Source organism: Amblyraja radiata, chromosome 41 (assembly GCF_010909765.2).
Source record: "Amblyraja radiata isolate CabotCenter1 chromosome 41, sAmbRad1.1.pri, whole genome shotgun sequence".
In the NCBI taxonomy this organism is placed as follows: Eukaryota; Metazoa; Chordata; class Chondrichthyes; order Rajiformes; family Rajidae; genus Amblyraja; species Amblyraja radiata.
The window spans coordinates 9,464,862-9,487,137 of record NC_045996.1 but is presented as its reverse complement, the minus strand read 5'-3'; the positions used below and the strand labels follow the sequence as shown (position 1 = coordinate 9,487,137).

Sequence of the window (22,276 nt, the reverse complement as noted above, 5' to 3'; positions counted from 1 at the left end):
GTGTGAAAAATGTTCCTCTCGAATACCTTCAAATTTCTCCCCTCCTGCCTTAAAGCTGTGCCCTCTAGTTCTACTCCCATTGCCCTGTGAAAGGTTCTGATTATCTTATCTTTCTCCCACATGATTTTGTAAAATTCAATCCACTTCTTGCGAATGGCGTGCACAGCCTAATAGCTCTGTCCCACGGTACGAGTTCATTCCAAAATCAAACTCGTGGTAAGCACGGAGAATGAACGTAGCGGGTACGTCGGAGCTCGGGGACGTCCCTTAGCGGCTCGTAACGCTAACGGCAGGTACTCGGTAAGACTCGCTGACGGCAGGTAAGCACGGGAAGACTCGTGAAGATTTTTCAACATGTTGAAAAATGTCTATGAGAGCCCCGAGTACCGACGAGTGGCCATTACCATAAATCTCCAAGTTCAAATCAGGGCAAACTCGGGAGAACTCTTGGAATAATAATAATAATAATAAATTTTATTTAATGGGCGCCTTTCATACATCTCAAGGACACCTTACATAGTAATCGGAATAAAAACATATAATCGGAGTAAAACAAGTAATTAAAGACATCACAGTGACACAAATTAAAAACAGAATTCAATCCAAAAACAGAAAATCAAAAACACAGTGTGGAGAGAGAGCAGCGGCAACCAAATCGTGCCAGCGTCCACTCTCTCTTCACGGCAGCCATCTTGGACACAGACCTACAGGACTACAATTTGACAAAAAAATCATCCCCCCACAGTGGATAGCACTGTGGAGGAAGGCACAATGTCCAGTCCCCACCCCATGTTCACCCCAAAGTCAGGCCTATTGAGGCCACCGCAATTGCCTGTACGGAGGCCCGATGTCCCTGGCCGTTCTCACCGGGTGGTCTTGCCCCGGCGTCGGGAGAGTCCTTTCGGCGGCTGGGCCACTTGGAACGGCCGCTTCTTGGTTGGAGCCCGCGGCTGCCGAAGCCGACAAGGCCGCGCCGGTTTGGCGCTCCCAGGCTCCAGATGAAAAAGTCGGCGCCCGCTCTCCGCACTGCCGCCTTGCCGTCTCTCCGCACGCCGCCTCTCCGCTCCGCAAACCCGCAGCCCGGAGATGTTGCTCACGGCGGTCCAGCTCGCCAGAGCTCCAGCGCGGCGACCCAGGCAAGGCATCGCCCGCTCCGCTCCAGCGCTCCAATGCTGTGGCCGAGGTGCTGGGTGGTTCCCGCCAAGAAACGGCGCTCCAAGCCCGCTGGTAGGCCACGAGGACGGGTCGACGGGCAGCCCGGAAAAAAGGCTGCCACACCGACCAGGTAGGGACCTATAAATAAAGTAACACCTACCCCCCCACATTAAAAGACCATATCCCCTACAAACAAAAAAACAGGACTCACTAAAAACAAAAAAAAACGAATTTAAGACGGACGGCTGCTGGCTAGCAGCCGTTCACCAAGATGGCTCCTCCTCCTCGGAATGAACTCGTACCGTGGGACAGGACTTTAAAGTTGTAGGACAACTTGTTCTATTTGATTGTGCATGCCAGGTTGATTGCATTCATCAAAACAGGGCAGACCACATGAAGGTTGCATTCTCCCACCGTGTAAAACTCAATAATGTCTCCCCTCAGCCTATATTCCACTGAGAATAACCGCAGCCTGGTTAACACCTCCGTTTTGAAACCGGTAAATTAAACAAGTAAAAATTACCATCAATGTTGAGAGCCCTTGATCAGGTGGCAGCTCACAAGTGCCATCAACTGGCAGTTGTAAGAATTACAACCGGACCCCAACGATCAGCACAATCCAAATACAACCAGTGAGAAGAAAGATTCCACGAGCCCTTTGCATCAATAGTTTGCAATAAGATAGCCCAGGTAGAGATATTTTTTATTTGTGTTGAGAAACATTAAATTGCACCGATGCAGGTTACTAGCCAAAAAAAAGTTCTCCTGTAGGCACTAGAAATTCTGAGCCATCTGTAGCTATCACAGACTGTATGGACCCCAGGTGACGGGATAATTTAATCTCCCGTTATTACTGCCCTTGTCCCTTACTTTAGACTTTAGTGATACAGCGTGGAAACAGGTCGCTCAGCCCATCGAGTCCCCGCTGACCAGCGATCACATCTACATGCTAGGAACAATTTACAATTTTACAGAAGCCAATTAACCTATAAACCTGTATGTCTTTGGGATATGGGAGGAATACAGAGCACCCGGAGAAAACCCACACGGTCACAGAAACTCTGTACAGACAGCACCCGTAGTCTGGATCGAACCCGGGTCTCTGGCGCTGTAAGGCAGCAACTCTACCGCTGCGCCACCTGCTGTCCTTGTACACAGAACGGCACAGGACTTGTAGCCCACAGTGTCTGCGTCAAGCATTAATCCGAAGAAGGGTCCTGACCCGAAACGTCATCTGCTCATTCCCTTCATTGATGCTGCCTGACCCGCTGAGTTCCTCCAGCATTTTGCTTTTCTCTCACAGATACAAAGTCTGGGAAGAATAAGGGTCATTGCCATCCTGTGAGTGGTTCTGTGAGATGTTTTTTAAACAAAGGACGAGGTGTGGAAATACCGCCCCACCTTTAGCCACTGACAACGGCACAAACTAGAGAAACATTGACCAGCCTAGCAGCTATTTCCTGTTTATTTTGGATGTGAGTTAGCCATTATCACTACAGTTTACAAGGTGTTCAAATCTAATTCTACATAATCACTCGATGCTATATGGTTTGGTCTTCTGGTGACAGAATGACAGTCGCTCTCTTTGTCTTCCCTCTTAACAACGAAAATCCCAGTCCTACAAATGCAAGGAGACAGTGTTACAAAACGCATTGATTGTCAACCCACACCCCTCTTCAACATTCAACATTGGCGGCTTCAATGGAATAGGCTACCATCTTATGCTTTGCTCCAAATGTTCTCCTTCATGTGTGAGTCAAGTCCAGGGGCAGCTGAGGACAATTCCATAAGACCATATGAGATAGGTGCAGAAGTAGGCCATCGAGTTTTGTCCTCCGTTCAATCATGGCTGATCTACCCCATTCTCCTGCTTTCTCCCCCTAACCTTTGGTGCTCTTCCTAATGAAGAATCTATCAGTGGTAGAGATATGAGGATCAGAAGACACTGGACCCTTTGGATTCGGGACCTTTCTTCCAAAAGGAAAAACCTTTCTCCAACACTTGTTTTGCTCAATGTTCAAGAGTTTTGCAAACAAGCCTAAAATACACACAATTACACTCAGTACTAGACGGAGCAGTAGAAATTTCACCATCCTCTGCATGACTGGACTGTGAGTGGAAGGAGCACACCTGTCTGATAGCAGTCTGAACAAGGATCCCGACCCGAAACATCACTTACTCCAGCACTTGTAATTCAACCGGCATCTGCAGTTGTTCATATTCTAGTTATACAATGATACTCTATTACTCAGCATTCCCTAACTCGGTTGTAGTAGACACCATCCACACCCTGCCCATGGTCCCTCATTCTAATAACGGTTTACTGCAGTCAGAAGAGGGGTCTCGACCCGAAACATCGTGTATCAATGTTCTCCAGAGATGCTGCCTGACCCGCTGTGTTACTCCAGCAGTTTGTGTCTAACTTCAGGTTCCCCAGGTTCTATGTCCACTTGAGAAATAATGACTGAGCCAATGCAATGATAATCCAGGTGATGCTGTTGAATGGAGATCAGGGGTCACATCCACTGTTGTGCCACGTTAAGCTACCAGGAACTGCAAGTGCTGTTTTTTTTTTGTGTAAGCCAGCATCTGCAGTTCCTTGTTTTTACTGATATCGTTTGCTGTTAGCCAACTCCTCTTGCTCCAGTGATCCAGTGTATAGAGAGGACAGTGTAGCTGGGAGGAGATCACCATAACTCTGCCCCAAGCAGAGAGTGAGCAATAGTGAAACACATTGACTGCACCGCAGGACAAAGCATCGCCTTTATCGAGCGTCTCCGCTGATGATGATTGACCTGTTGAGAGTGTCCAGCACCAGGGTCAGGTCCCCAGCAGGTTCCCTGCTTAAGCCTGACGCTCTGAGGTGAAACTGAGGAGGAATTCGGCCTTTATATAGAGAATAATTAAACTACCCAAACTCATTGAAACCTCCCAAGTAATGAAGGGTCTGGATAGAGTGGATGTGGAGAGGGTTATACACAGTAGTGGGAGAGTTCAGGACCAGAGGGCACACCCTCAGAATAAAAGGATGTACCTTTAGAATGGAGATGAGGATGAATTTCTTTAGCCAGAGGGTGATGAATCTGTGGAATTCATTGCCACAGACGGCGGTGGAGGCCAAGTCATTGGGTATTTTTAAAGCGGAGATTGAGAGATTACATAGAAAATGTAACATAGAAAATAGGTGCAGGAGGAGGCCATTCGGCCCTTCGAGCCAGCACCGCTTGATTCTTGATTAGTGCAGGTGTCAGGGGTTATGGGGCGAAGGCAGGAGAATGGGGTTGAATGGGAAGGATAGATCAGCCATGATCGAGTGGCAGAGTAGACTCGATGGGCTGAATGGCCTGATTTGGGTCATGGGTCTTATGCCTGATGGCAGCCCTCGGAGGGGACGGGAAGCAGGGAGGAGAGAGGGAGAAGGCTCACCACTGTCGGCAGCTCTATCAGGTCGGTCACCAGGTGCTGGGTCACCTCCACCACCGACTTCGGGAAGAAACCGAGGACAGAGGTCTGCTCCCCAAAATAATCACCCTGGACCTAAACAGAGACAGGGATCAATCAGCCAGTGGTCAGTTACAATGAAACCCGTCTATCCCTCACTGGTAAACAGTCAGCCTGCCACGGCCAGAAACTGACCACACATGGTTTTGCCCTACATTCACAACACTCAAATGCCTCCCATCTTCGCTGTTGGAAGATACCTCAAAACAACAAACGCGGGCTGTGCAACGACGTTCACAAGTGATAGGAGTAGAAGTAGGCCATTCGGCCCATCGAGTCTACTGCGCCATTCACTCATGGCTGATCTATCTCTCCATCTTAACCCCATTTTCCTGCCTTCTCCCCGTACCCCCTGACACTCGTGCTAAGCAATAATCTTGTCAATTGCCTCCTTAAATATATCCAATGACTTGGCCTCCACAGCCATCTGTGGCAGACACTAAACTGCAAGGCAGAGACAGATCACCCCCCCCCCCCGAGACAGACAGGCCCACAGCCACTCACCTCACTGACCCAGACAGTGGGAGGACACACAGCCTAGACACAAACTCCAGACACAGACAGCAGCCAGACTTACAGCGCAGGCACCAGACACTGTAGATCCACAGTCTGGATCAAACACCAGGCTCATCCCAGGCACAGACAGCTGCCAGACTTACATCCCTGACCACAGACACATCGACAGTCTGGATACAAGCTCCAGACAGTCAGACAACAGCCAGACTTACATCCCTGACCACAGGCACACCCACAGTCTGGATACAAGCTCCAGTCAGACAGACAGCAGCCAGACACACAGTCTGGGCACAAACTTCAGATTCTGATAGAGAGCTGGCAGATTTACGGCCCTGATCCCAGTCAGACACACAGACTGCACACAGTCTCCAGACTCAGACACAGACAGACTTACAGGTAGTCAGTCACCAGACAGACCCAGACCCGCAGTCTGGATACAAACATCAGACACAGCCCAGCCACAGACAGCAGCCAGGTTTATAGCCCAGACCCCAGACAGTTTGTATCCGTTTGGATACAAACACCAGACGCGGACATAGACAGCAGCTAGACCCAGAGCTCAGACACTGGCAGGAGAGACCAGGCATGCCATGGTCAGTGCAGGAACCAAATGCCAGTGAGAGTCAGCAGACTCTCTGTTGCAGCATCAGACTGTGGAGACTCTGGTCCTCACTCACTGTGCCATGCCAGAAGTTGCGTCCTCTGCCTTTGAGTTTTCCGTACACGTAAACAATCTGCCCCTGGTGGATGTTGATGAACCTGCAGTCGGGGGCGGTGTAATCAGCCAGCGCTCGTCCCATGGAGATGGGATCTGTAAAGAGATGGACAGAATTCAATTCAATTCAACTTTAATGTCATTGCACAGATACAAGTATGGGTACAACGAAATGCAGTTTAGCGTCAGTCCGTAGTAATAGTGCAATATATTACTACCAGTCATTGAAAGTAGGCATGCAGGTGCAGCAGGCAGTGAAGAAAGCGAATGGTATGTTAGCTTTCATAGCAAAAGGATTTGAGTATAGGAGCAGGGAGGTTCTACTGCAGTTGTACAGGGTCTTGGTGAGACCACACCTGGAGTATTGCGCACAGTTTTGGTCTCCAAATCTGAGGAAGGACATTATTGCCCTAGAGGGAGTGCAGAGAAGGTTCACCAGACTGATTCCTGGGATGTCAGGACTGTCTTATGAAGAAAGACTGGATAGACTTGGTTTATACTCTCTAGAATTTAGGAGATTGAGAGGGGATCTTATAGAAACTTATAAAATTCTTAAGGGGTTGGACAGGCTAGATGCAGGAAGATTGCTCTCGATGTTGGGGAAGTCCAGGACAAGGGGTCACAGCTTAAGGATAAGGGGGAAATCCTTTAAAACCGAGATGAGAAGAACTTTTTTCACACAGAGAGTGGTGAATCTCGGGAACTCTCTGCCACAGAGGGTAGTCGAGGCCAGTTCATTGGCTATATTTAAGAGGGAGTTAGATGTGGCCCTTGTGGCTAAGGGGATCAGAGGGTATGGAGAGAAGGCAGGTACGGGATACTGAGTTGGATGATCAGCCATGATCATATTGAATGGCTGTGCAGGCTCGAAGGGCCGAATGGCCTACTCCTGCACCTAATTTCTATGTTTCTAAATACAGAGTAAGCAAACAATGTGGACGGAGAGACTGGAGAAATCTATCGGCGGGACTCCGAGTTCAGCAATGTGATAGTGTTGTTGTAGAAGCTGCTCCTAATCCTACTAGTACGAGACCTGAGGCTCCTGTACCGCCTCCCTGATGGGAGGAGGGCAAACAGTCCATGGTTAGGGTGGGAGGGGTCTTTGATGATTTTCCTGGCCCGTCTCAGACACTGTTTTCGGTGGAGGGCATCCATGGCAGGGAGCGGGGCACCGATGATGTACTGAGCGGTTTTCACCACCCGTTGTAGTGCCTTCCTGTCTGCTACGGTGCAACTGCTGTACCATACCGTGAAGCAGGTGGTCAGGATGCTTTCGATGGTACAGCGGTAAAAGTTGGTCAGGATCTGGGGGGACAGGTGAGCTTTCTTGAGCCTCCTCAGGAAGTAAAGGCGCTGCTGCGCCTTTTTGATCAGCTTGGAGGTGTTGAGGGACCAGGACAGATCCTCCGAGATGTGTACCCCGAGGAATTTGTAGCTGGAGACACGCTCCACCTCAGTCCCGTTTATATGGATGGGGGTATGTCTGCCCCCTCTGATCTTCTTGAAGTCAACAATAATTTCCTTCGTCTTCTTGGAGTTGAGGACGAGGTTATTGTTGGCACACCAGGTTGTCAGGTGCTGGACCTCATCCCTGTAGGCTGCTTGAACAGAGTGTACAGCATTGACCAGGGTCTTGCAGCAGCAGTTGGGAATAACCCAGGCATTATTCACCAGCAGTTTGAGGGTTTGCTCCTGGGCCTGGCCAAGATGGCCATCCGCGGGTCACGGCGCCAGGCTGAAGTGGGCTCTGCCCGAGTCGGCTGCCTGCCCCTTTTCCAGAACCAGGGGCCACACAGTTTAAGAATAAGGAGTAAGCCATTTAGAACGGAGACGAGGAAACACTTAGAGAGTTGTGAGTCTGTGGAATTCTCTGCCTCGGAGGGCGGTGGAGGGGCAGGTTCTCTGGATGCTTTCAAGAGAGAGCTAGATAGGGCTCTTAAAAATAGTGGAGTCAGGGGATATGGGGAGAAGGCAGGAACGGGGAACCGCGCCCGGGTGGCACTAGAGAGGGTCTACGCGCTGTCCACGGGCAACCTTTGGGGATTTCCGGGACCGCGGGGGGTGGAATGCATCCTCAATTAGGATGGTGATATTATCGTCTAATATTAGGTATCTAAGAACATTTGTTTTACGTATTTTGTATTGTACATATTATAAATAATTGTTTACATTTATTTTTGCTTTAAAAAAAACTTAGCCTCCCAACCTCTCTCTCTCTCCAAAGCACAAAGTTACAAAAGCAAAAAAAATCTTATGCATTCAAAAACAATGCAGTTTCCTGAGGTGCTACATTTCATTTGCACCCTGGTCGGTCTTGCAACAGCGCAAAGAAGGCTGTTTGAAGTACTTACAGCTGCATTCTTCATCGGCACACAGCTTCCTGTCTGCTAGTTTATGCACCGCTTGCTCCCTGCTGGACAAGACATCGCTGGTGCACACAACAAGCACACAAAGGAGAAGTACTGTCAAAGATGTCCCAGGCTGCGTTTTATTCCGTGGAGGAAGCATCCTTGATCCTCTGCAATAGACGAGGAGCCTGCGGGTGAAAAAAACCCTGAAATTCTGCCTGCCCTGTCCCAGGGACCCAGGCCAATGTTTGCTGAGCTCAAACGGATTGGTTTAGCAACCCAAATATCGCGTGGAATGTATTTCCCAGGGGGGACAGGCTCGAGGTAAACAACTTAAGAATAATCCCCTTATTGTAAACTTTTAAGCATAACAGTCAGAAGTGTGTTTACACTCTCTGCAAGGCGGAATAAAACTATTTCTACCCAAATCCTGCTATTTGAGCTGGATTGGAAAGTGTTTTGGAACAGCAGATTCAGGGGCAGTTTCTACCCAGCTGTTATCAGGCAACTGAATCATCCTACTACAACTAGAGAGCAGTACTGAACTTCTGTCCATCTCTTTGGTGACCCACGGACTATCCTTGATCGGATTTTGCTGGCTTTACCTAGTACTAGGTGAAAGGTGGAATCTCATGTAGATAGGGTGGTAAAGAAAGCTTTTGGTGTGCTGGCCTTTATAAATCAGAGCATTGAGTATAGAAGTTGGGATGTAATGTTAAAATTGTACAAGGCATTGGTGAGGCCAATTCTGGAGTATGGTGTACAATTTTGGTCGCCTAATTATAGGAAGGATGTCAACAAAATAGAGAGAGTACAGAGGAGATTTACTAGAATGTTGCCTGGGTTTCAGCAACTGAGTTACAGAGAAAGGTTGAACAAGTTAGGTCTTTATTCTTTGGAGCGCAGAAGGTTAAGGGGAGACTTGATAGAGGTCTTTAAAATGATGAGAGGGATAGACAGAGTTGACGTGGATAAGCTTTTCCCACTGAGAGTAGGGAAGATTCAAACAAGAGGACATGACTTGAGAATTAAGGGACAGAAGTTTAGGGGTAACATGAGGGGGAACTTTTTTACTCAGAGAGTGGTAGCTGTGTGGAATGAGCTTCCAGTGAAGGTGGTGGAGGCAGGTTCGAATTTATCATTTAAAAATAAATTGGATAGTTATATGGACGGGAAAGGAATGGAGGGTTATGGTCTGAGTGCAGGTAGATGGGACTAGGGGAGAATACGTGTTCGGCACGGACTTGAAGGGCCGAGATGGCCTGTTTCCTTGCTGTAATTGTTATATGGTTATACTAAATGTTAGTCCCTTATCATGTAAATTGATCGATTGTAACCATGTAGATTTAAAAAAATGCCGGAGAAACTCAGTGGGTGAATCTATGGAGAAAAGGAGTAGGCGACGTTTCGGGTCGAGACCCTTTTTCAGACTGATGTGGGGGGGAGAGAATCATGTATCCTCTCTCCGCTGGCTGCTTAGCACGCAACAAAAGCTGTTCACTGTACCTCGGTACGCGTGACAATAAAATAAACCAAACTTGTTTTTTAAATATTTCACCCACACCGGATGTGTTAGAATGACCCAGACTGATAACATCCTTTGAATGCATTCCTTGCATTTTATTTATGAGATTTCTCAAAGGTTCAATGATTCCTTTATTATCACGTGTACTGAGGTACATTGCAATTCTTTTGCATACAGATCAGTGAGATTATTGCCATACATAAGTACAATTCCTAATTTGAGGAAGGACATTCTCGCTATTGAGGGAGTGCAACGTAGGTTTACAAGGTTAATTCCCGGGATGGCGGGACTGTCATATGCTGAGAGAATGGAGCAGCTGGGCTTGTACACTCTGGAGTTTAGAAAGATGAGAGGAAATCTCATTGAAACATATAAGATTGTTAAGGGCTTGGACACACTAGAGGCAGGAAACATGTTCCCGATGTTGGGGGAGTCCAGAACCAGGGGCCCCACAGTTTAAGAATAAGGAATAAGCCATTTAGAACGGAGACAAGGAAACACTTTTTCTCACATAGGGCGGTGGAGGCCGGTTCTCTGGATACTTTCAAGCGAGAGCTAGATAGAGCTCTGAAAAATAGTGGAGTCAGGGGATATGGGGAGGAGGCAGGAACGGGGAACTGATTGGGGATGATCAGCCATGATCACATTGAATGGCGGTGCTGGCTCGAAGGGCCGAATGGCCTACTCCTGCACCTATTGTCTATTGTAATCCCCGGTTCAGTACATAATAATAATAATAATAATAATAATACATTTTATTTAATGGGCGCCTTTCAGACATCTCAAGGACACCTTACATAGTAATCGGAATAAAAACATATAATCGGAATATAACAAGTAATAAAGACATCACAGAGACACAAATTAAAAACAGAATTCAATCCAAAAACAGAAAATCAAAAACACAGTGTGAAGAATGCATAGAAACAGCCCACCTACTCTATATGTAAGAGTCGCCAGGTTTTGGCCATTTCCCAGTCCCAACTGCAGTTGACCATAAAGACCCGTTGTAGCCGTCCCTCTCCTCGCCCGCCTTCAACCTCCGTGCCCCGGGGGATGGGGCACCTCCCGTAGCCAACATTGACCCATGGCAAGAAATGGTGCATCGAGCCATTGCATAGGCTAAGGAGTTGCTGCAGTGTCCCATTGAATAGTGCCAGAATAGGGCCAGGACCTGCCCCGAAAGCAGTGGACAACCCTCAACCGCTTGAGGACAGGCATCGGACGCTATGGAGTAGCGTGGGGCCTCGTGGACAGCGCCTCCTGCAAGTGTGGGGACCCAACACAGACATTCGAGCACATAGTCACCATTTGCCCCAAACACCGGCCGCCGAATAGTGAACGAGGTCTGATTGACCTGGACGATGACACATTGGCCTGGCTCGCCTCAACGGAGCTGCAGGTCTAAAAGACACACGACAGAAGAATAATGCCAGTGTAGGGAGGGCACAGGAAGAGGGTGGGCGGATATGGGTTTGTTGGTGAACCTGCTCCCCTGACAGGTCATGGCAGCTGATGACCTTTCCAAGCTGCCTGCCTGCCTGCCGAGGTAATGCTTGCAGATACAAGGAATGGCAGATGCTGGTTTCCAAAAACAAAGTGCTGGAGCAACTCGTGTAAGAAAGAACTGCAGATGCTGGTTTAAATCAAAATGCTGGAGTAACTCAGCGGGGGAGGCAGCATCTCCAGAGAGAAGGAACGGGTGACGTTTCGGGTCGAGACCCTTCTTCAGATGTCAGGGGAGGGGGCGGGACCAAGATAGAAATTCTGGGGCAACTCTGTGGGTCAGGCAGCATCTCTGGAGAACATGGATAGGCAATGTTTCAGGTTGGGACCCTTCTTCAGATGGGGAGGGTGGGTGGGTAGAGGGGAAGAAAGCTGGGAAGATGTGGAGTGGGGACAAAGCCTGGCAAGTGATAGGTGGATACAGGTGGTGGCGGTTGTTTAGCTGGTGCTGGACAAAGGATAGATATGAAAAGGAGGCAAAAGGGTGTCAGATATAGTAGAGTGAAATGTAAAGCCAGAGGAAGGGATATATGTAGAAGGGGAAATAGGGGTGGGAGTGAAAGAAATGGAGGTGAAGAGGGAGAGGGTGCGAGGTGGGAATAGGTTGCTGGTTAGTTACCTAAAATTGGAGAATTCAATGTTCATACCTTTGGGTCATGTTTCCCAAGCAGAATATGAGGGAGGTGCTGTTCTTTCAGTTTGTACGTGGCCTCACTCTGCCAATGGAGATAGTGGTTGTGTCCGGGTGTTGCTATATGCAGTGTTCATTGATCTTGCTAGAGATCTTACAAGATCAGTGGGTACCACAGGAAACTGAGAGAAGGCCATTCGGCCCTTTGAATGCGACCGTGGCTGATCACCCAACTTCAGTCTGCTGACCTTACATGACACCTTTATCCAACTCCTTCCTGAATATATTTGGTGGGTTGGTCCCAACAGTCTTCTGTGGGAGAAAATTCCATAGATTCACCACTCTGGATGAAATAAATTATCCCAACTGATCCAAGATCAGTTCAGAGACCACCACCAATGAAATAAAATTGGAAGAAACATTTTTACCCAAGTGTCTAATGTGGAACTTGCTGCCAAATGGAATTGATGTGATAACTAGCCAATTCTTTTTAAAGATGTCAACCAAGTATTGGGGAAGGGTCAAGGAATAAAGAATCAATGGACACTGTTAAATTGATGGCAGGAGGTATCAAAGATTCAATGTCAGTCATACAGCATGGAAATAGGCCCTTCGGCCCAACTTGCCCACACCGGCCAACAGGACCCAGCTGTACTAGTCCGACATGCCCGCATTTGGTCCACATCCCTCCAAACCCGTCCTATCCATGTACCTAAGTTTCGTAAACGTTGGGATAGTCCAACTACCTCCTCTGGCAGCTCATTCCATACACCCACCATCCTTTGTGTGAAAACGTCACCCCCTCCCATATTCCTAGATCTTTTCCCCTTCAACTTAAACCTGTCCTCTGGTCCTCGATTCCCCAACTCTGGGCAAGAGACTCTGTGCATCTACTCAAATTAAATTCTATATGGAGAACAAATATGCTGATTATCCAAAACACAGTGCTGGTGTAACTTTGCGGCTCAGGAAGCATCTGTAGAGGTCTGATGGGTCTCGACCCGAAACGTCACCCATTCCTTCTCTCCAGAGATGCTGCCTGTCCCGCTGAGTTACTCCAGCATTCTGTGTCTAGTGGAGGGGATAGATAGATGACGCTTTGGATCGGGACACTCTTCAGCTAATTATCCAGCTCCGTAACACTGAAAACCAGATCTCAGGACATAAACAAACAAACACACACAGTAGGTTATATATAAAAAGTTTTATTTTTTGGAAAGCTCCAGGTGCAATGTCATTGAGACTCTGGGTGAACAGCTTTCTTGGTGCGATTAAGCAAACTTGCCTCAGTCAGCCAGACACTCATTTCATTCACTCAAAGCTGCAGGCAAATCAGGGCAGACTAACTGGAAGAAACTGAGTGGAGAGGAATCTCCATCCAATTCCTTCAGTCAGGGTTAAGGCCATTGCCAGTTTGGGAAGGATGGGGCGATTCAGATTGATGTACAGGGCCAGGTACACAACAACATCCACAACACAATCTGAACATGCAGCTCCACCAAGCAAGATGCTTGGCACACTCACACGGGGAATGCTGGAACTCTTGTCGAGAGTCCACTGGGGCAGGGTGCAGCTGCTAAGAGGGCCTCTTCACCCTCACTTACCTGAGGCACCTAAACGTTCGAATCTAATACACAAACCAATTATTTCACTAATTATATAAAAACACAAAAGGGCTTTGAAAGCAAAGCCACAATTAACCAGTGTGATCCACTTCAACCCCTCATTTCTTTGCGAATGAGATCTTCATTGCGTTCGACTGCGTGATCTTGAAGCCTTGCAACGCGTCTCGTGCTGCCCCCGCTTGCACCTCGTTATCGAACTCCACGAAGGCGATGTCGTGGCGGCCCGGCACCAAGCGCACCTCCTTAAAGCCAGGGAACCTGGAGGCGAGAGACAGACGGTCGGTCAGTGGAGCACAAGGCAACCGTCACAGCCAGCACTGCCCATCCACCCCCTCTCTCTGGGCACCCCAACCTGAGTTTACAGTTAATTAAATCACAAAGCAGACAATCTTCAAGACTTGCACCATGGGATTTATTTTGTTTTATATTCATCATGTGTAGACTGAAGCAAACGAGTGGCTGCATATCACTCCCTCAGTCAGTCTAGACCTTGCATCGCTTCTCAGTTGGGGGGCTCAACTTAAACTACCCTTTGACAAGGAGCAGCAGGCTACAGTGCAGCCCCTAGACTCATCATCAGCAAATATCTTTGCTGTACCATGAACGCAGGATGGCAGCATCAATAACCCAACCCCACAAGGAGCCTCTTGTCGCGTGAAGGCTAGTATATGGCTCCATAGGTTTTCACCCCTTCCAGCCCAAGGGAACTCCGTTTTAATCAACAGCTCCAGGGCAGCACAGCAGTACAGTTGCTGCCTTACATGGCATGCAGCGCCAGAGACCCGGGTTTGATCCCGACACGAGCGCTGTCTGTACAGAGTTTGTACGTTCTCCCCGCGACCGCGTGGGTTTTCTCCGAAATCTTTGGCTCCCTCCCACACTCCAAAGACGTACAGGTTTGTAAGTTCATTGGCTTTCTAGAAGTGTAAATTGCCCCTAGTGTGTGTAGGATAGTGTTATGTGCAGGGATCGCTGGTCGGCGTGGACTCAGTGGGCCGAAGGGCCTGTTTCCAGTCTGTATCTCTGGACAAATTCACCGTGTTCCTAAACAGAATAAGACTGCTCCTGGGTAGGAGGCAGCTGAAGGTTGAAATGCCGGTTAGTGGAAAATACATTGATGGAGGGCAAACACCAACAATAAAACAGAAAATACTGGAAACACTCACAGGCCAGACAGCATCTGTGGAAAGTGAAAGAAACCAACTTTTAAGTTGTTAAAAGGGACCATCCTTGCAACGTTCCTTGTTCTTAATGACCCAAAACATTAGATGTTTCTACCTCTACACCTGCTAAGCATTTCCAGCATTTAATTTTCAGCTTCCCCCCCAAAGCTGGAATGTTAGAAGGGGCCAGGGGAATCCTTTACACGCAGTATCACCACTCTGGGAACCTCAGCTCCCGCCCTTGCCACCATCAACTCCAGCCTCTCCGTCTACATCTCTACATTTGTTTAGCGCCTGTCGCCCCAGCTCAAAATCGTGGTTGAAGGACCAGCCATTTCAGCCCCATCTGGTACTTACTGGTTGAAAAGCATGGACAGCATCAGCTCATTGGTCTCCTCAGGCAGGTTGGTCAGGAAGAGGATGTGGTTGGGTGGATTTTCAGGCACCTGGAAAACAAAGATGGTAGTCAGCTTCCAAGCAAGTCACTCTCATCACAGGAGGTGCTGCAGTGAGACTTTATGTGTCGGAAGGAACTGCAGATGCTGGTTTACACCAAAGATAGACACAAAACACTGGAGTAACTCTGTAGGTCAGGAAGCATCTCTGGAGAGAAGGAATGGATGATGCTTCGGGTCGAGACCCTTCTTCAGACTGAAGAAGGGTCTCGCCCCGAAACAACACCCATTCCTTCTCTCCAGAGGTGCTGCCTAACCCGCAGTTACTCCAGTGTTTTGTGTCTATCTGCAGTGAGACTTTGCCCAACAAGCTGCTCCTCCAACTCTTCCATCCACTTCCCCAATGCCACGTCCTTCACTAACTGCCCCACTCCAACAGCTAAACCTAAAGCTGCTTAGCAGCTCAGCTCAAGCACTGAGCTCTGCTGTGTAACAGAACACTACAAGAAGTTAGCAGAAATAAACCATGGCCACAGCCAAAGGAATTGCAGGAATCCCAGTTAATCAAAATAGATGATATAGAATATTAATTTAGGCCAATCATTTCTAATTCAGAGAGTAATGGAGAGCAAATATTTAGTAATCATTTTATAAAAAATAACCGTAAAAGATTGGAGCATTACTTTTAGGGTCCCGTGCAGTGTTTTTTACCAAAAATAAAGTGAGGTTTTAAACACCTCACAAGGATACAATCTCTGGGCAGGAGGGTAGTCACAGAAAACAGGAAGGGAATTGGAGCATTATGAGCAGTTTTGAGCCCCATACTTAATGAGGGATTTACATTAGGAAATTTTCCAATTGCCAAAGTATTTGAACCCCCATGGTGCTAAAACACCAAGTGAACACTCACCGTCTGAGCAAGAGGTGGCATCTGCCCACCCATCATTTGGCCAGGAGGAATGGACCCAGGTGGCATCTGGCCAGGTGCCATCCCAGGAGGAGGCATCATGCCAGGTGGTGGCATGTAGGGAGGCTGTCCTGACATTTGCATCATCCGTGGGGCTTGATTCATCATGGGCATGCCCTGGAACGAACAAACAAACGAAGCAATGAATGAACAGAGACTGTAAACTTTACAGCAACAAACAGTGCATTAACAAGACACCCATCACCCTCTTCGCTCTGTACCCTCCACTGCCAATAACCATCTTAACCTAACCACAGATCCAGGTTCCAGACACCTTCTGGAGGTGCCGCTGAGAAGCAGAGGCCAGAGGTAGAGCCTCGCGGGTTGATGAAGCCCGAGGCCATCGGTGCTTGGGTTGACAGTGCCTGCGGCTGGGACCTGGGTCGGCGCCACAGAGAGGGCGGCCAATTAACACGCAGCGTTAATGGAGAGGTCGGCCCAGCGGTCGATGATGACGTCGACCGATGGACGAGGACGGGCACATGGAAGTGAGGCCGCCGCTGCCGAGGGAAGGAACAAAGGAGGACCCATGTGGGGGACCATCGTGAGGGGGGGGGGGGGGGAGGGAACAAAGGGGGAACTGGCACGGGGGGGGGGAGTGTTGTAACTTTGTAAAGGCCCTTTATGGGCGACAATGGACAAACAAAGAACTTCACTATGACTTGTCACATGTGACAATATTGTATTCAAGGGTTCTGCTGCAGCAGACCCTTGCCTCTCCAATATTGCCTTGATTGCATAAGCACACAGAAGACATTTTAGGAGGTGGTACCTGAGATGGTGAAACTTAAAGGTTACTAATAAACAAAGCTAGACATCGGTTCCTGAGAACGGCAACTGAGCTGGGACGCTTCATCCACAGAACCCCACTGGGATCAGCAGATGGAATGAATTGCAGGGAGGGGAAGGAAAATCGGCAACTCCGCTTTGCTCGCGTTTTAACTATTTTCGTTTTTAACTCGTTTTGCTCGAGTTTAAACTATTTTCTCCAGAGGTGCTGCCTGACATACTGAGTTATTCCAGCATTGTATGTCTACTAAATTGTGATTGTTCTTAAAAGAGACAACTTCTATTATTCAAAATAAAGCCAATTAAAAAAAATCAAGTAAAACACGCCGTTTAGATTAACTTGGAAAAGACACAAAACGCTATGCTGACTGGGATGAGCCTTTCAGAGTTGGCTGATCAACACCACGAGCAATGAAACATTGATAATGCAATGGTTCAGAGTGGTGGACAGTGACTACCTCATTAGTCTACAACCATCTCACTGTGGGTTACAAGTGTTGTCACTTTAGAGTATGAGAGAGCCTACTCAGCACAGCCAGTGTGTGTCAGACCCAGCAGGTCATATGAATCCTAACAAGTTACTTATTCCCCTTCAGATTGTGTCCTAGATGGTCACACTTACCGAGACGGACTGGGGTACAGCATTGGCTGTTAGTGGGGCATTTGCCTTCTTATTGACAGAAGGTTCCGGAACCTTCACCTTCCTCTTCTCCTTCTTCCGGTCACGCTCCACGTAGGTGCCCTTCATCTTGGCTATGATATCAGAATCAGTTTTTGAATACTGGATCCTCTGTTGACAAGGGGAAAAGTTGCATCAAATCACCGAAATGTCACGGGACCACTGACATGAAGGGAGATGCTAACTGCATTTCGTTGTCTCTGTACTGTACACTGACAATGACAATTAAAGTTGAATCTGAATCTGAATGAAGAGAAGTTGTGTCCCGTGGTTCAAACACAAGCTTCAGCAGAGTGGGCTCACTGCACTCCTCCTGGATCAATACTTTTGTTACATTTGCAGCCAAGAAAGCTGTGTAGAGAATACCAAGTTATAGTACACGAATACTATATTATAGTAGAGGAGAAAGAAAGGGATGAGTATCAGCTGAAAGCCATTCTAACTGACTAATGTGGGGATAGGACTTCAGTCAAGAGGCTCCATTAAACCTCTGGTTCAGTAGAAACATGCTGCACCCTGGATTAGTTGAAGGATTCAAGGCAATGCACATAGACACACATGGGAAACATTAGGAACTGCAGTTGCTGGAGTAGGGGGAGGGGGGAGGAAGGTATGGAATTTACTGCCAAAGGAGGTAGTTGAGGCAGATACTGTAACAACATTTATCAAACATTTGGACAGGCGCGTGGATAGAAAGGGTTGAGAGGGATATGGGTCAAATACAGGCAGGTGGGTCGGACTAGAGCAGATGGGGCATCTTGGTCAATTTGGGCCTATTTCCATGCTGAATGACTCGGACTTGAGCAAAATACAAAGTGCATTGGGAACATAAGACAGCATTTGTGATGGGAATGCACAGGCGACGTCTCGGGTAGGGACCCTTCTTCAAACCCAATTTAAGACCAGTCTGAAGAAGGGTCTCAACTAGACACACCACCCGCCCATTCCCTCCAGAGCAGCTCCCTATCCTGCCAAGTTCCACCAGCATTTTGCATTAAGCACACAAAGGAGAAGTTGTACTGACAAGGTTATTTAACTTTGAGCAGAGGGCATGCACACAGAGCAACCACACCAGGATATGTGAGGTGGGTCAAATGCTTTAACTGCAGGCCTGCCACAGAGGGGCATTATGTCACACACTTCAGTATAGCCAAGAATAGAACACAATCATCATGCGGAACTCACCATTGGCTTGTCATAAAACGGAAACCCTTGCATGGACCTCAGGGCATTGGTAGCACTGCTGACCTCCTTGAAAATGACAAAGGCCTGCCCTCGCATCTTCAAGTTCCTGGAGACAAGGATGTCCAGAATCTGGCCAAACTGGGAGAAGATGGCATAGAGGGACTTCTTCAGCTCTGGAGAGACACACACCTCAATCAGCTTCTGTTGCCACTCAACATAGATTACCAAGTATTATCAGACCTCAACCAGTACCATATTTTAGGTTCATTAGCATGCAGGTTGACAGCGATCCTTTTTGCTTACACACGTCACCACAGCACAGCAAATGGCTCCATGTTACAAAACGCTGAGGCACTCGGGCTGCAGGAACCACACTGCGACAGCATCAACCCAGTACAAGGAAAGAATCGATGGGCTGTGCTCCCTTAAACAAGTGGCAAGATCAAGGGAGAAATGTTAAATTATGATGGAGTTTTAAAGATTGATAGATGGAAGTTTTTTTTGTTGGCAGCTCCATAAAAAAGGTTGCAAGTCTTTTAAGGGGCGCATGAAAAACCCCAAACAGTTACATGGTGTGATTTGCTACATTGGGAATAGTTCAGTCCCTCTTGAAAAATAAGCCTGTTAAATACAAGGGAGAATGGAAAACAGTGATGAAGTATGGACCAGTTGGGTCAAATTGCATGATTTTGCAGTTTCCTTGCCACCCTCAATACCTGTGGTCAAACTCACAGAAGTGGCAATAGCAGAGGATGCTATTGCATCCAGTTGCTCCCCAAATACTTACCATCTTTCTTAATCTTCTCATTCAGATTATTGATGTAGATGGTGTGGTTGGGACGGGTGTCCTGGACAGACATGGCTCTTCACCAAGCTAAATGAGACCCGACAGCTATCCCTGCAAGACAAACCTTGTCACTGCGACAGAATACCAACAAACAAATCACTACAAGAGAGCAAAGGTTGACCTGAAATCACAAATTTAAATCCAAACGCAGCAACTTAATCCTAAAGTATTTTGGCTTTGACCAGGAAACAACCAAAGATCAACACGGACCCTGTAACCCTGATGTCTGTAAACCCTAACTGGTTTACAGACATCAAACAAAAGGATCCAATGTGATACGGGGATGCAAGAGATTGCAGACAGTGGAATCTTCAACAAACAAAAGATTGCTGGATGAACCCAGCAGGCCAGACAGCAGCGGCTAAGTGAAATTGTGTTTTGGGTCAGGATCCTTCTTCAGATCGTGAGAAGAGTCCTGACTGGAAATGCCTGTCCATTTCCCTCCATCTCACCTGCTGTGATCCTCCCGTAGTTTGTTTTGTTCAACATGGGTGCAAAGCGACTGTGAATGGATTGAAGACCCCCAAGCAGCCCAATCGTGCTGCAATGAAACAATGCCACTCCCATCCCAACTCAACCCATTGGGTTACTCCAGCACTTTGTGGCTTTCATTGGTAAACCAGTATCTGCACTTCTTTAATACTTTCCCTGTACCTTGTTCAGGGACTGATTCCTGGGATGTCAGGACTGTCTTATGAAGAAAGACTGGATAGACTTGGTTTATACTCTCTAGAATTTAGGAGATTGAGAGGGGATCTTATAGAAACTTATAAAGTTCTTAAGGGGTTGGACAGGCTAGATGCAGGAAGATTGCTCCCGATGTTGGGGAAGTCCAGGACAAGGGGTCACAGCTTAAGGATAAGGGGGAAATCCTTTAAAACCGAGATGAGAAGAACTTTTTTCACACAGAGTGGTGAATCTCTGGAACTCTCTGCCACAGAGGGTAGTCGAGGCCAGTTCATTGGCTATTTTTAAGAGGGAGTTAGTTGTGGCCCTTGTGGCTAAGGGGATCAGAGGGTATGGAGAGAAGGCAGGTACAGGATACTGAGTTGGATGCTGATCAGCCATGATCATATTGAATGGCGGTGCAGGCTCGAAGGGCCGAATGGCCTACTCCTGCAGCTAATTTCTATGTTTCAGTAACACCCCACACTCTGCCTCTCCTCAGAACTGTTCCCCACTATAGCCCTAAGGCTTATGTTAACAAGAGTCTCATCATCCCCACCCCGTCACCCCCGAGGCTAACACTCTGCCCCTTCCTCCCTCTCCTACAAACCCCTTCCCTCCCTCCTCTCCTCCTCACCCCAACTTTCCCTCTCATCTACCCCAGCTTCTTTCCTCCTTCCCTCCCTCACTTTCCGCCCCTTCCCTCACGAAACTAACCCTTTCCCATCCCTCCCTCTCCACGCCGTTCCCTCTCTGGCTCCACGCCGGCCATTACTCCCCCTACACAGACACAGTCTCCCCCAGCCACACCAGGCTCACCTCCCTCCCTCCCATAGAGGCCCATCAGACCCAAGCGCCTCCTCCTTCCCTCCCCCTGGGCCGACCGGCACCGTAAGCCCCGCCCGCCGGGACGCGGGCCCTCTCCCAACCAGCCCGGTAAGATGGCGGCCGTGAGGCCACGCGGGAGGGAGAGCCGGGTCAGCGCGTTACCCCGCGTACCCGCCGCTCCCCCGACTCACAATGGCCGCCGACGATCCTCCGCTCGATTTCCCGCCGCCGCCACCCGTGTCCCCGACACCGCCGATCCGATGCAACGACGCGCCAACTGCCGGCCGCTCCCGCCTTCCCGCTCCAACCGCCGGCCCGACGCTGCTCGCTCCCGCGCGCGACCCGCTCCAACCGCCAACCTCATCTTCCGCCCCCGCCCGCTCCCCATTGGCCAGCCCCGCCGCCCATCCGCGCGCCGATTGGCAGCCGCCACCGTCGATCATCACCCTCCCGTCCCATGTCCCGCCCCCGCCCACTCCCCATTGGCCAGCCCCGCCGCCCATCCGCGCGCTGATTGGCAGTCGCCACCGTCGATCATCACCCTCCCGCCCCCGCCCGCCCCATCCGCGCGCTGATTGGTAGCCGCCACCGTCGATCATCAGCCTCCCGCCCCCGCCCGCCCCCATTGGCCAGCCCCGCCGCCCCGTCCGCGCGCTGATTGGCAGCCGCCACCGTCGATCATCACCCGCCCGCCCCCATTGGCCAGCCCCGCCGCCCATCCGCGCGCTGATTGGCAGTCGCCACCGTCGATCATCACCCTCCCGCCCCCGCCCGCTCCCCATTGGCCAATCCCGCCGCCCCATCCGCGCGCTGATTGGCAGCCGCCACCGTCCATCATCACCCCCCCTCGCAGCGCAAAGACCCGCCCAAAATAACCGCCGCCCTTTAACCCCGCGGTTTCTCACTAAGTTTATTCACGCCCCGCCGCTCCGGCAGCAATCATCCTGTCAGTTATAAACGCCCGCATCTTGGTTTTTAAAAATTTTTTAAACGTTTCTGGCCCGTTAAATGATATCCGGAACCTGATTGGTGGGCGCCGATGTCAATAACGACGCTGTGAACCAATCGGGCGAGGGGTGCGACCTGAAGGGTCCCGCCCCCATCGCGGTGACGTCATGCCCCTCCTCCCCCCCCTCCATCTGTTGAGTTTAGCACTTCCTCTGTCCAAGCCCATGCACTACTGTGCAGGAAGGAACTGCAGATGCTGGTTTACACTGGTTACACTGGTTTCCAGA

General features: G+C 49.1%; 3 protein-coding genes across 3 annotated transcripts; all 3 read right to left on the bottom strand.

Moving 5' to 3' along the window:
• Positions 1–2,591: 2,591 nt before the first annotated feature.
• Positions 2,592–8,493, bottom strand: mia (MIA SH3 domain containing). Its single transcript, XM_033014458.1, has 4 exons — positions 8,239–8,493; positions 5,850–5,983; positions 4,582–4,692; positions 2,592–2,773 (listed from the first exon to the last, which is right to left on the bottom strand). Exons 1-4 carry the CDS (start codon positions 8,393–8,395, stop codon positions 2,753–2,755), a joined length of 423 nt encoding a protein of 140 aa, XP_032870349.1. The 5' UTR covers positions 8,396–8,493; the 3' UTR covers positions 2,592–2,752.
• Positions 8,494–13,089: 4,596 nt separating this feature from the next.
• snrpa (small nuclear ribonucleoprotein polypeptide A) lies at positions 13,090–21,390 on the bottom strand. Its single transcript, XM_033014457.1, has 7 exons — positions 21,233–21,390; positions 19,488–19,598; positions 18,701–18,873; positions 17,459–17,626; positions 15,991–16,164; positions 15,043–15,131; positions 13,090–13,780 (listed from the first exon to the last, which is right to left on the bottom strand). Exons 2-7 carry the CDS (start codon positions 19,558–19,560, stop codon positions 13,621–13,623), a joined length of 837 nt encoding a protein of 278 aa, XP_032870348.1. The 5' UTR covers positions 19,561–19,598; positions 21,233–21,390; the 3' UTR covers positions 13,090–13,620.
• LOC116967732 (glycine-rich protein DOT1-like) lies at positions 21,200–21,760 on the bottom strand. Its single transcript, XM_033014339.1, has one exon. The coding sequence runs from the start codon at positions 21,758–21,760 to the stop codon at positions 21,200–21,202; it is 561 nt and encodes a 186-aa protein (XP_032870230.1).
• Positions 21,761–22,276: the final 516 nt, after the last annotated feature.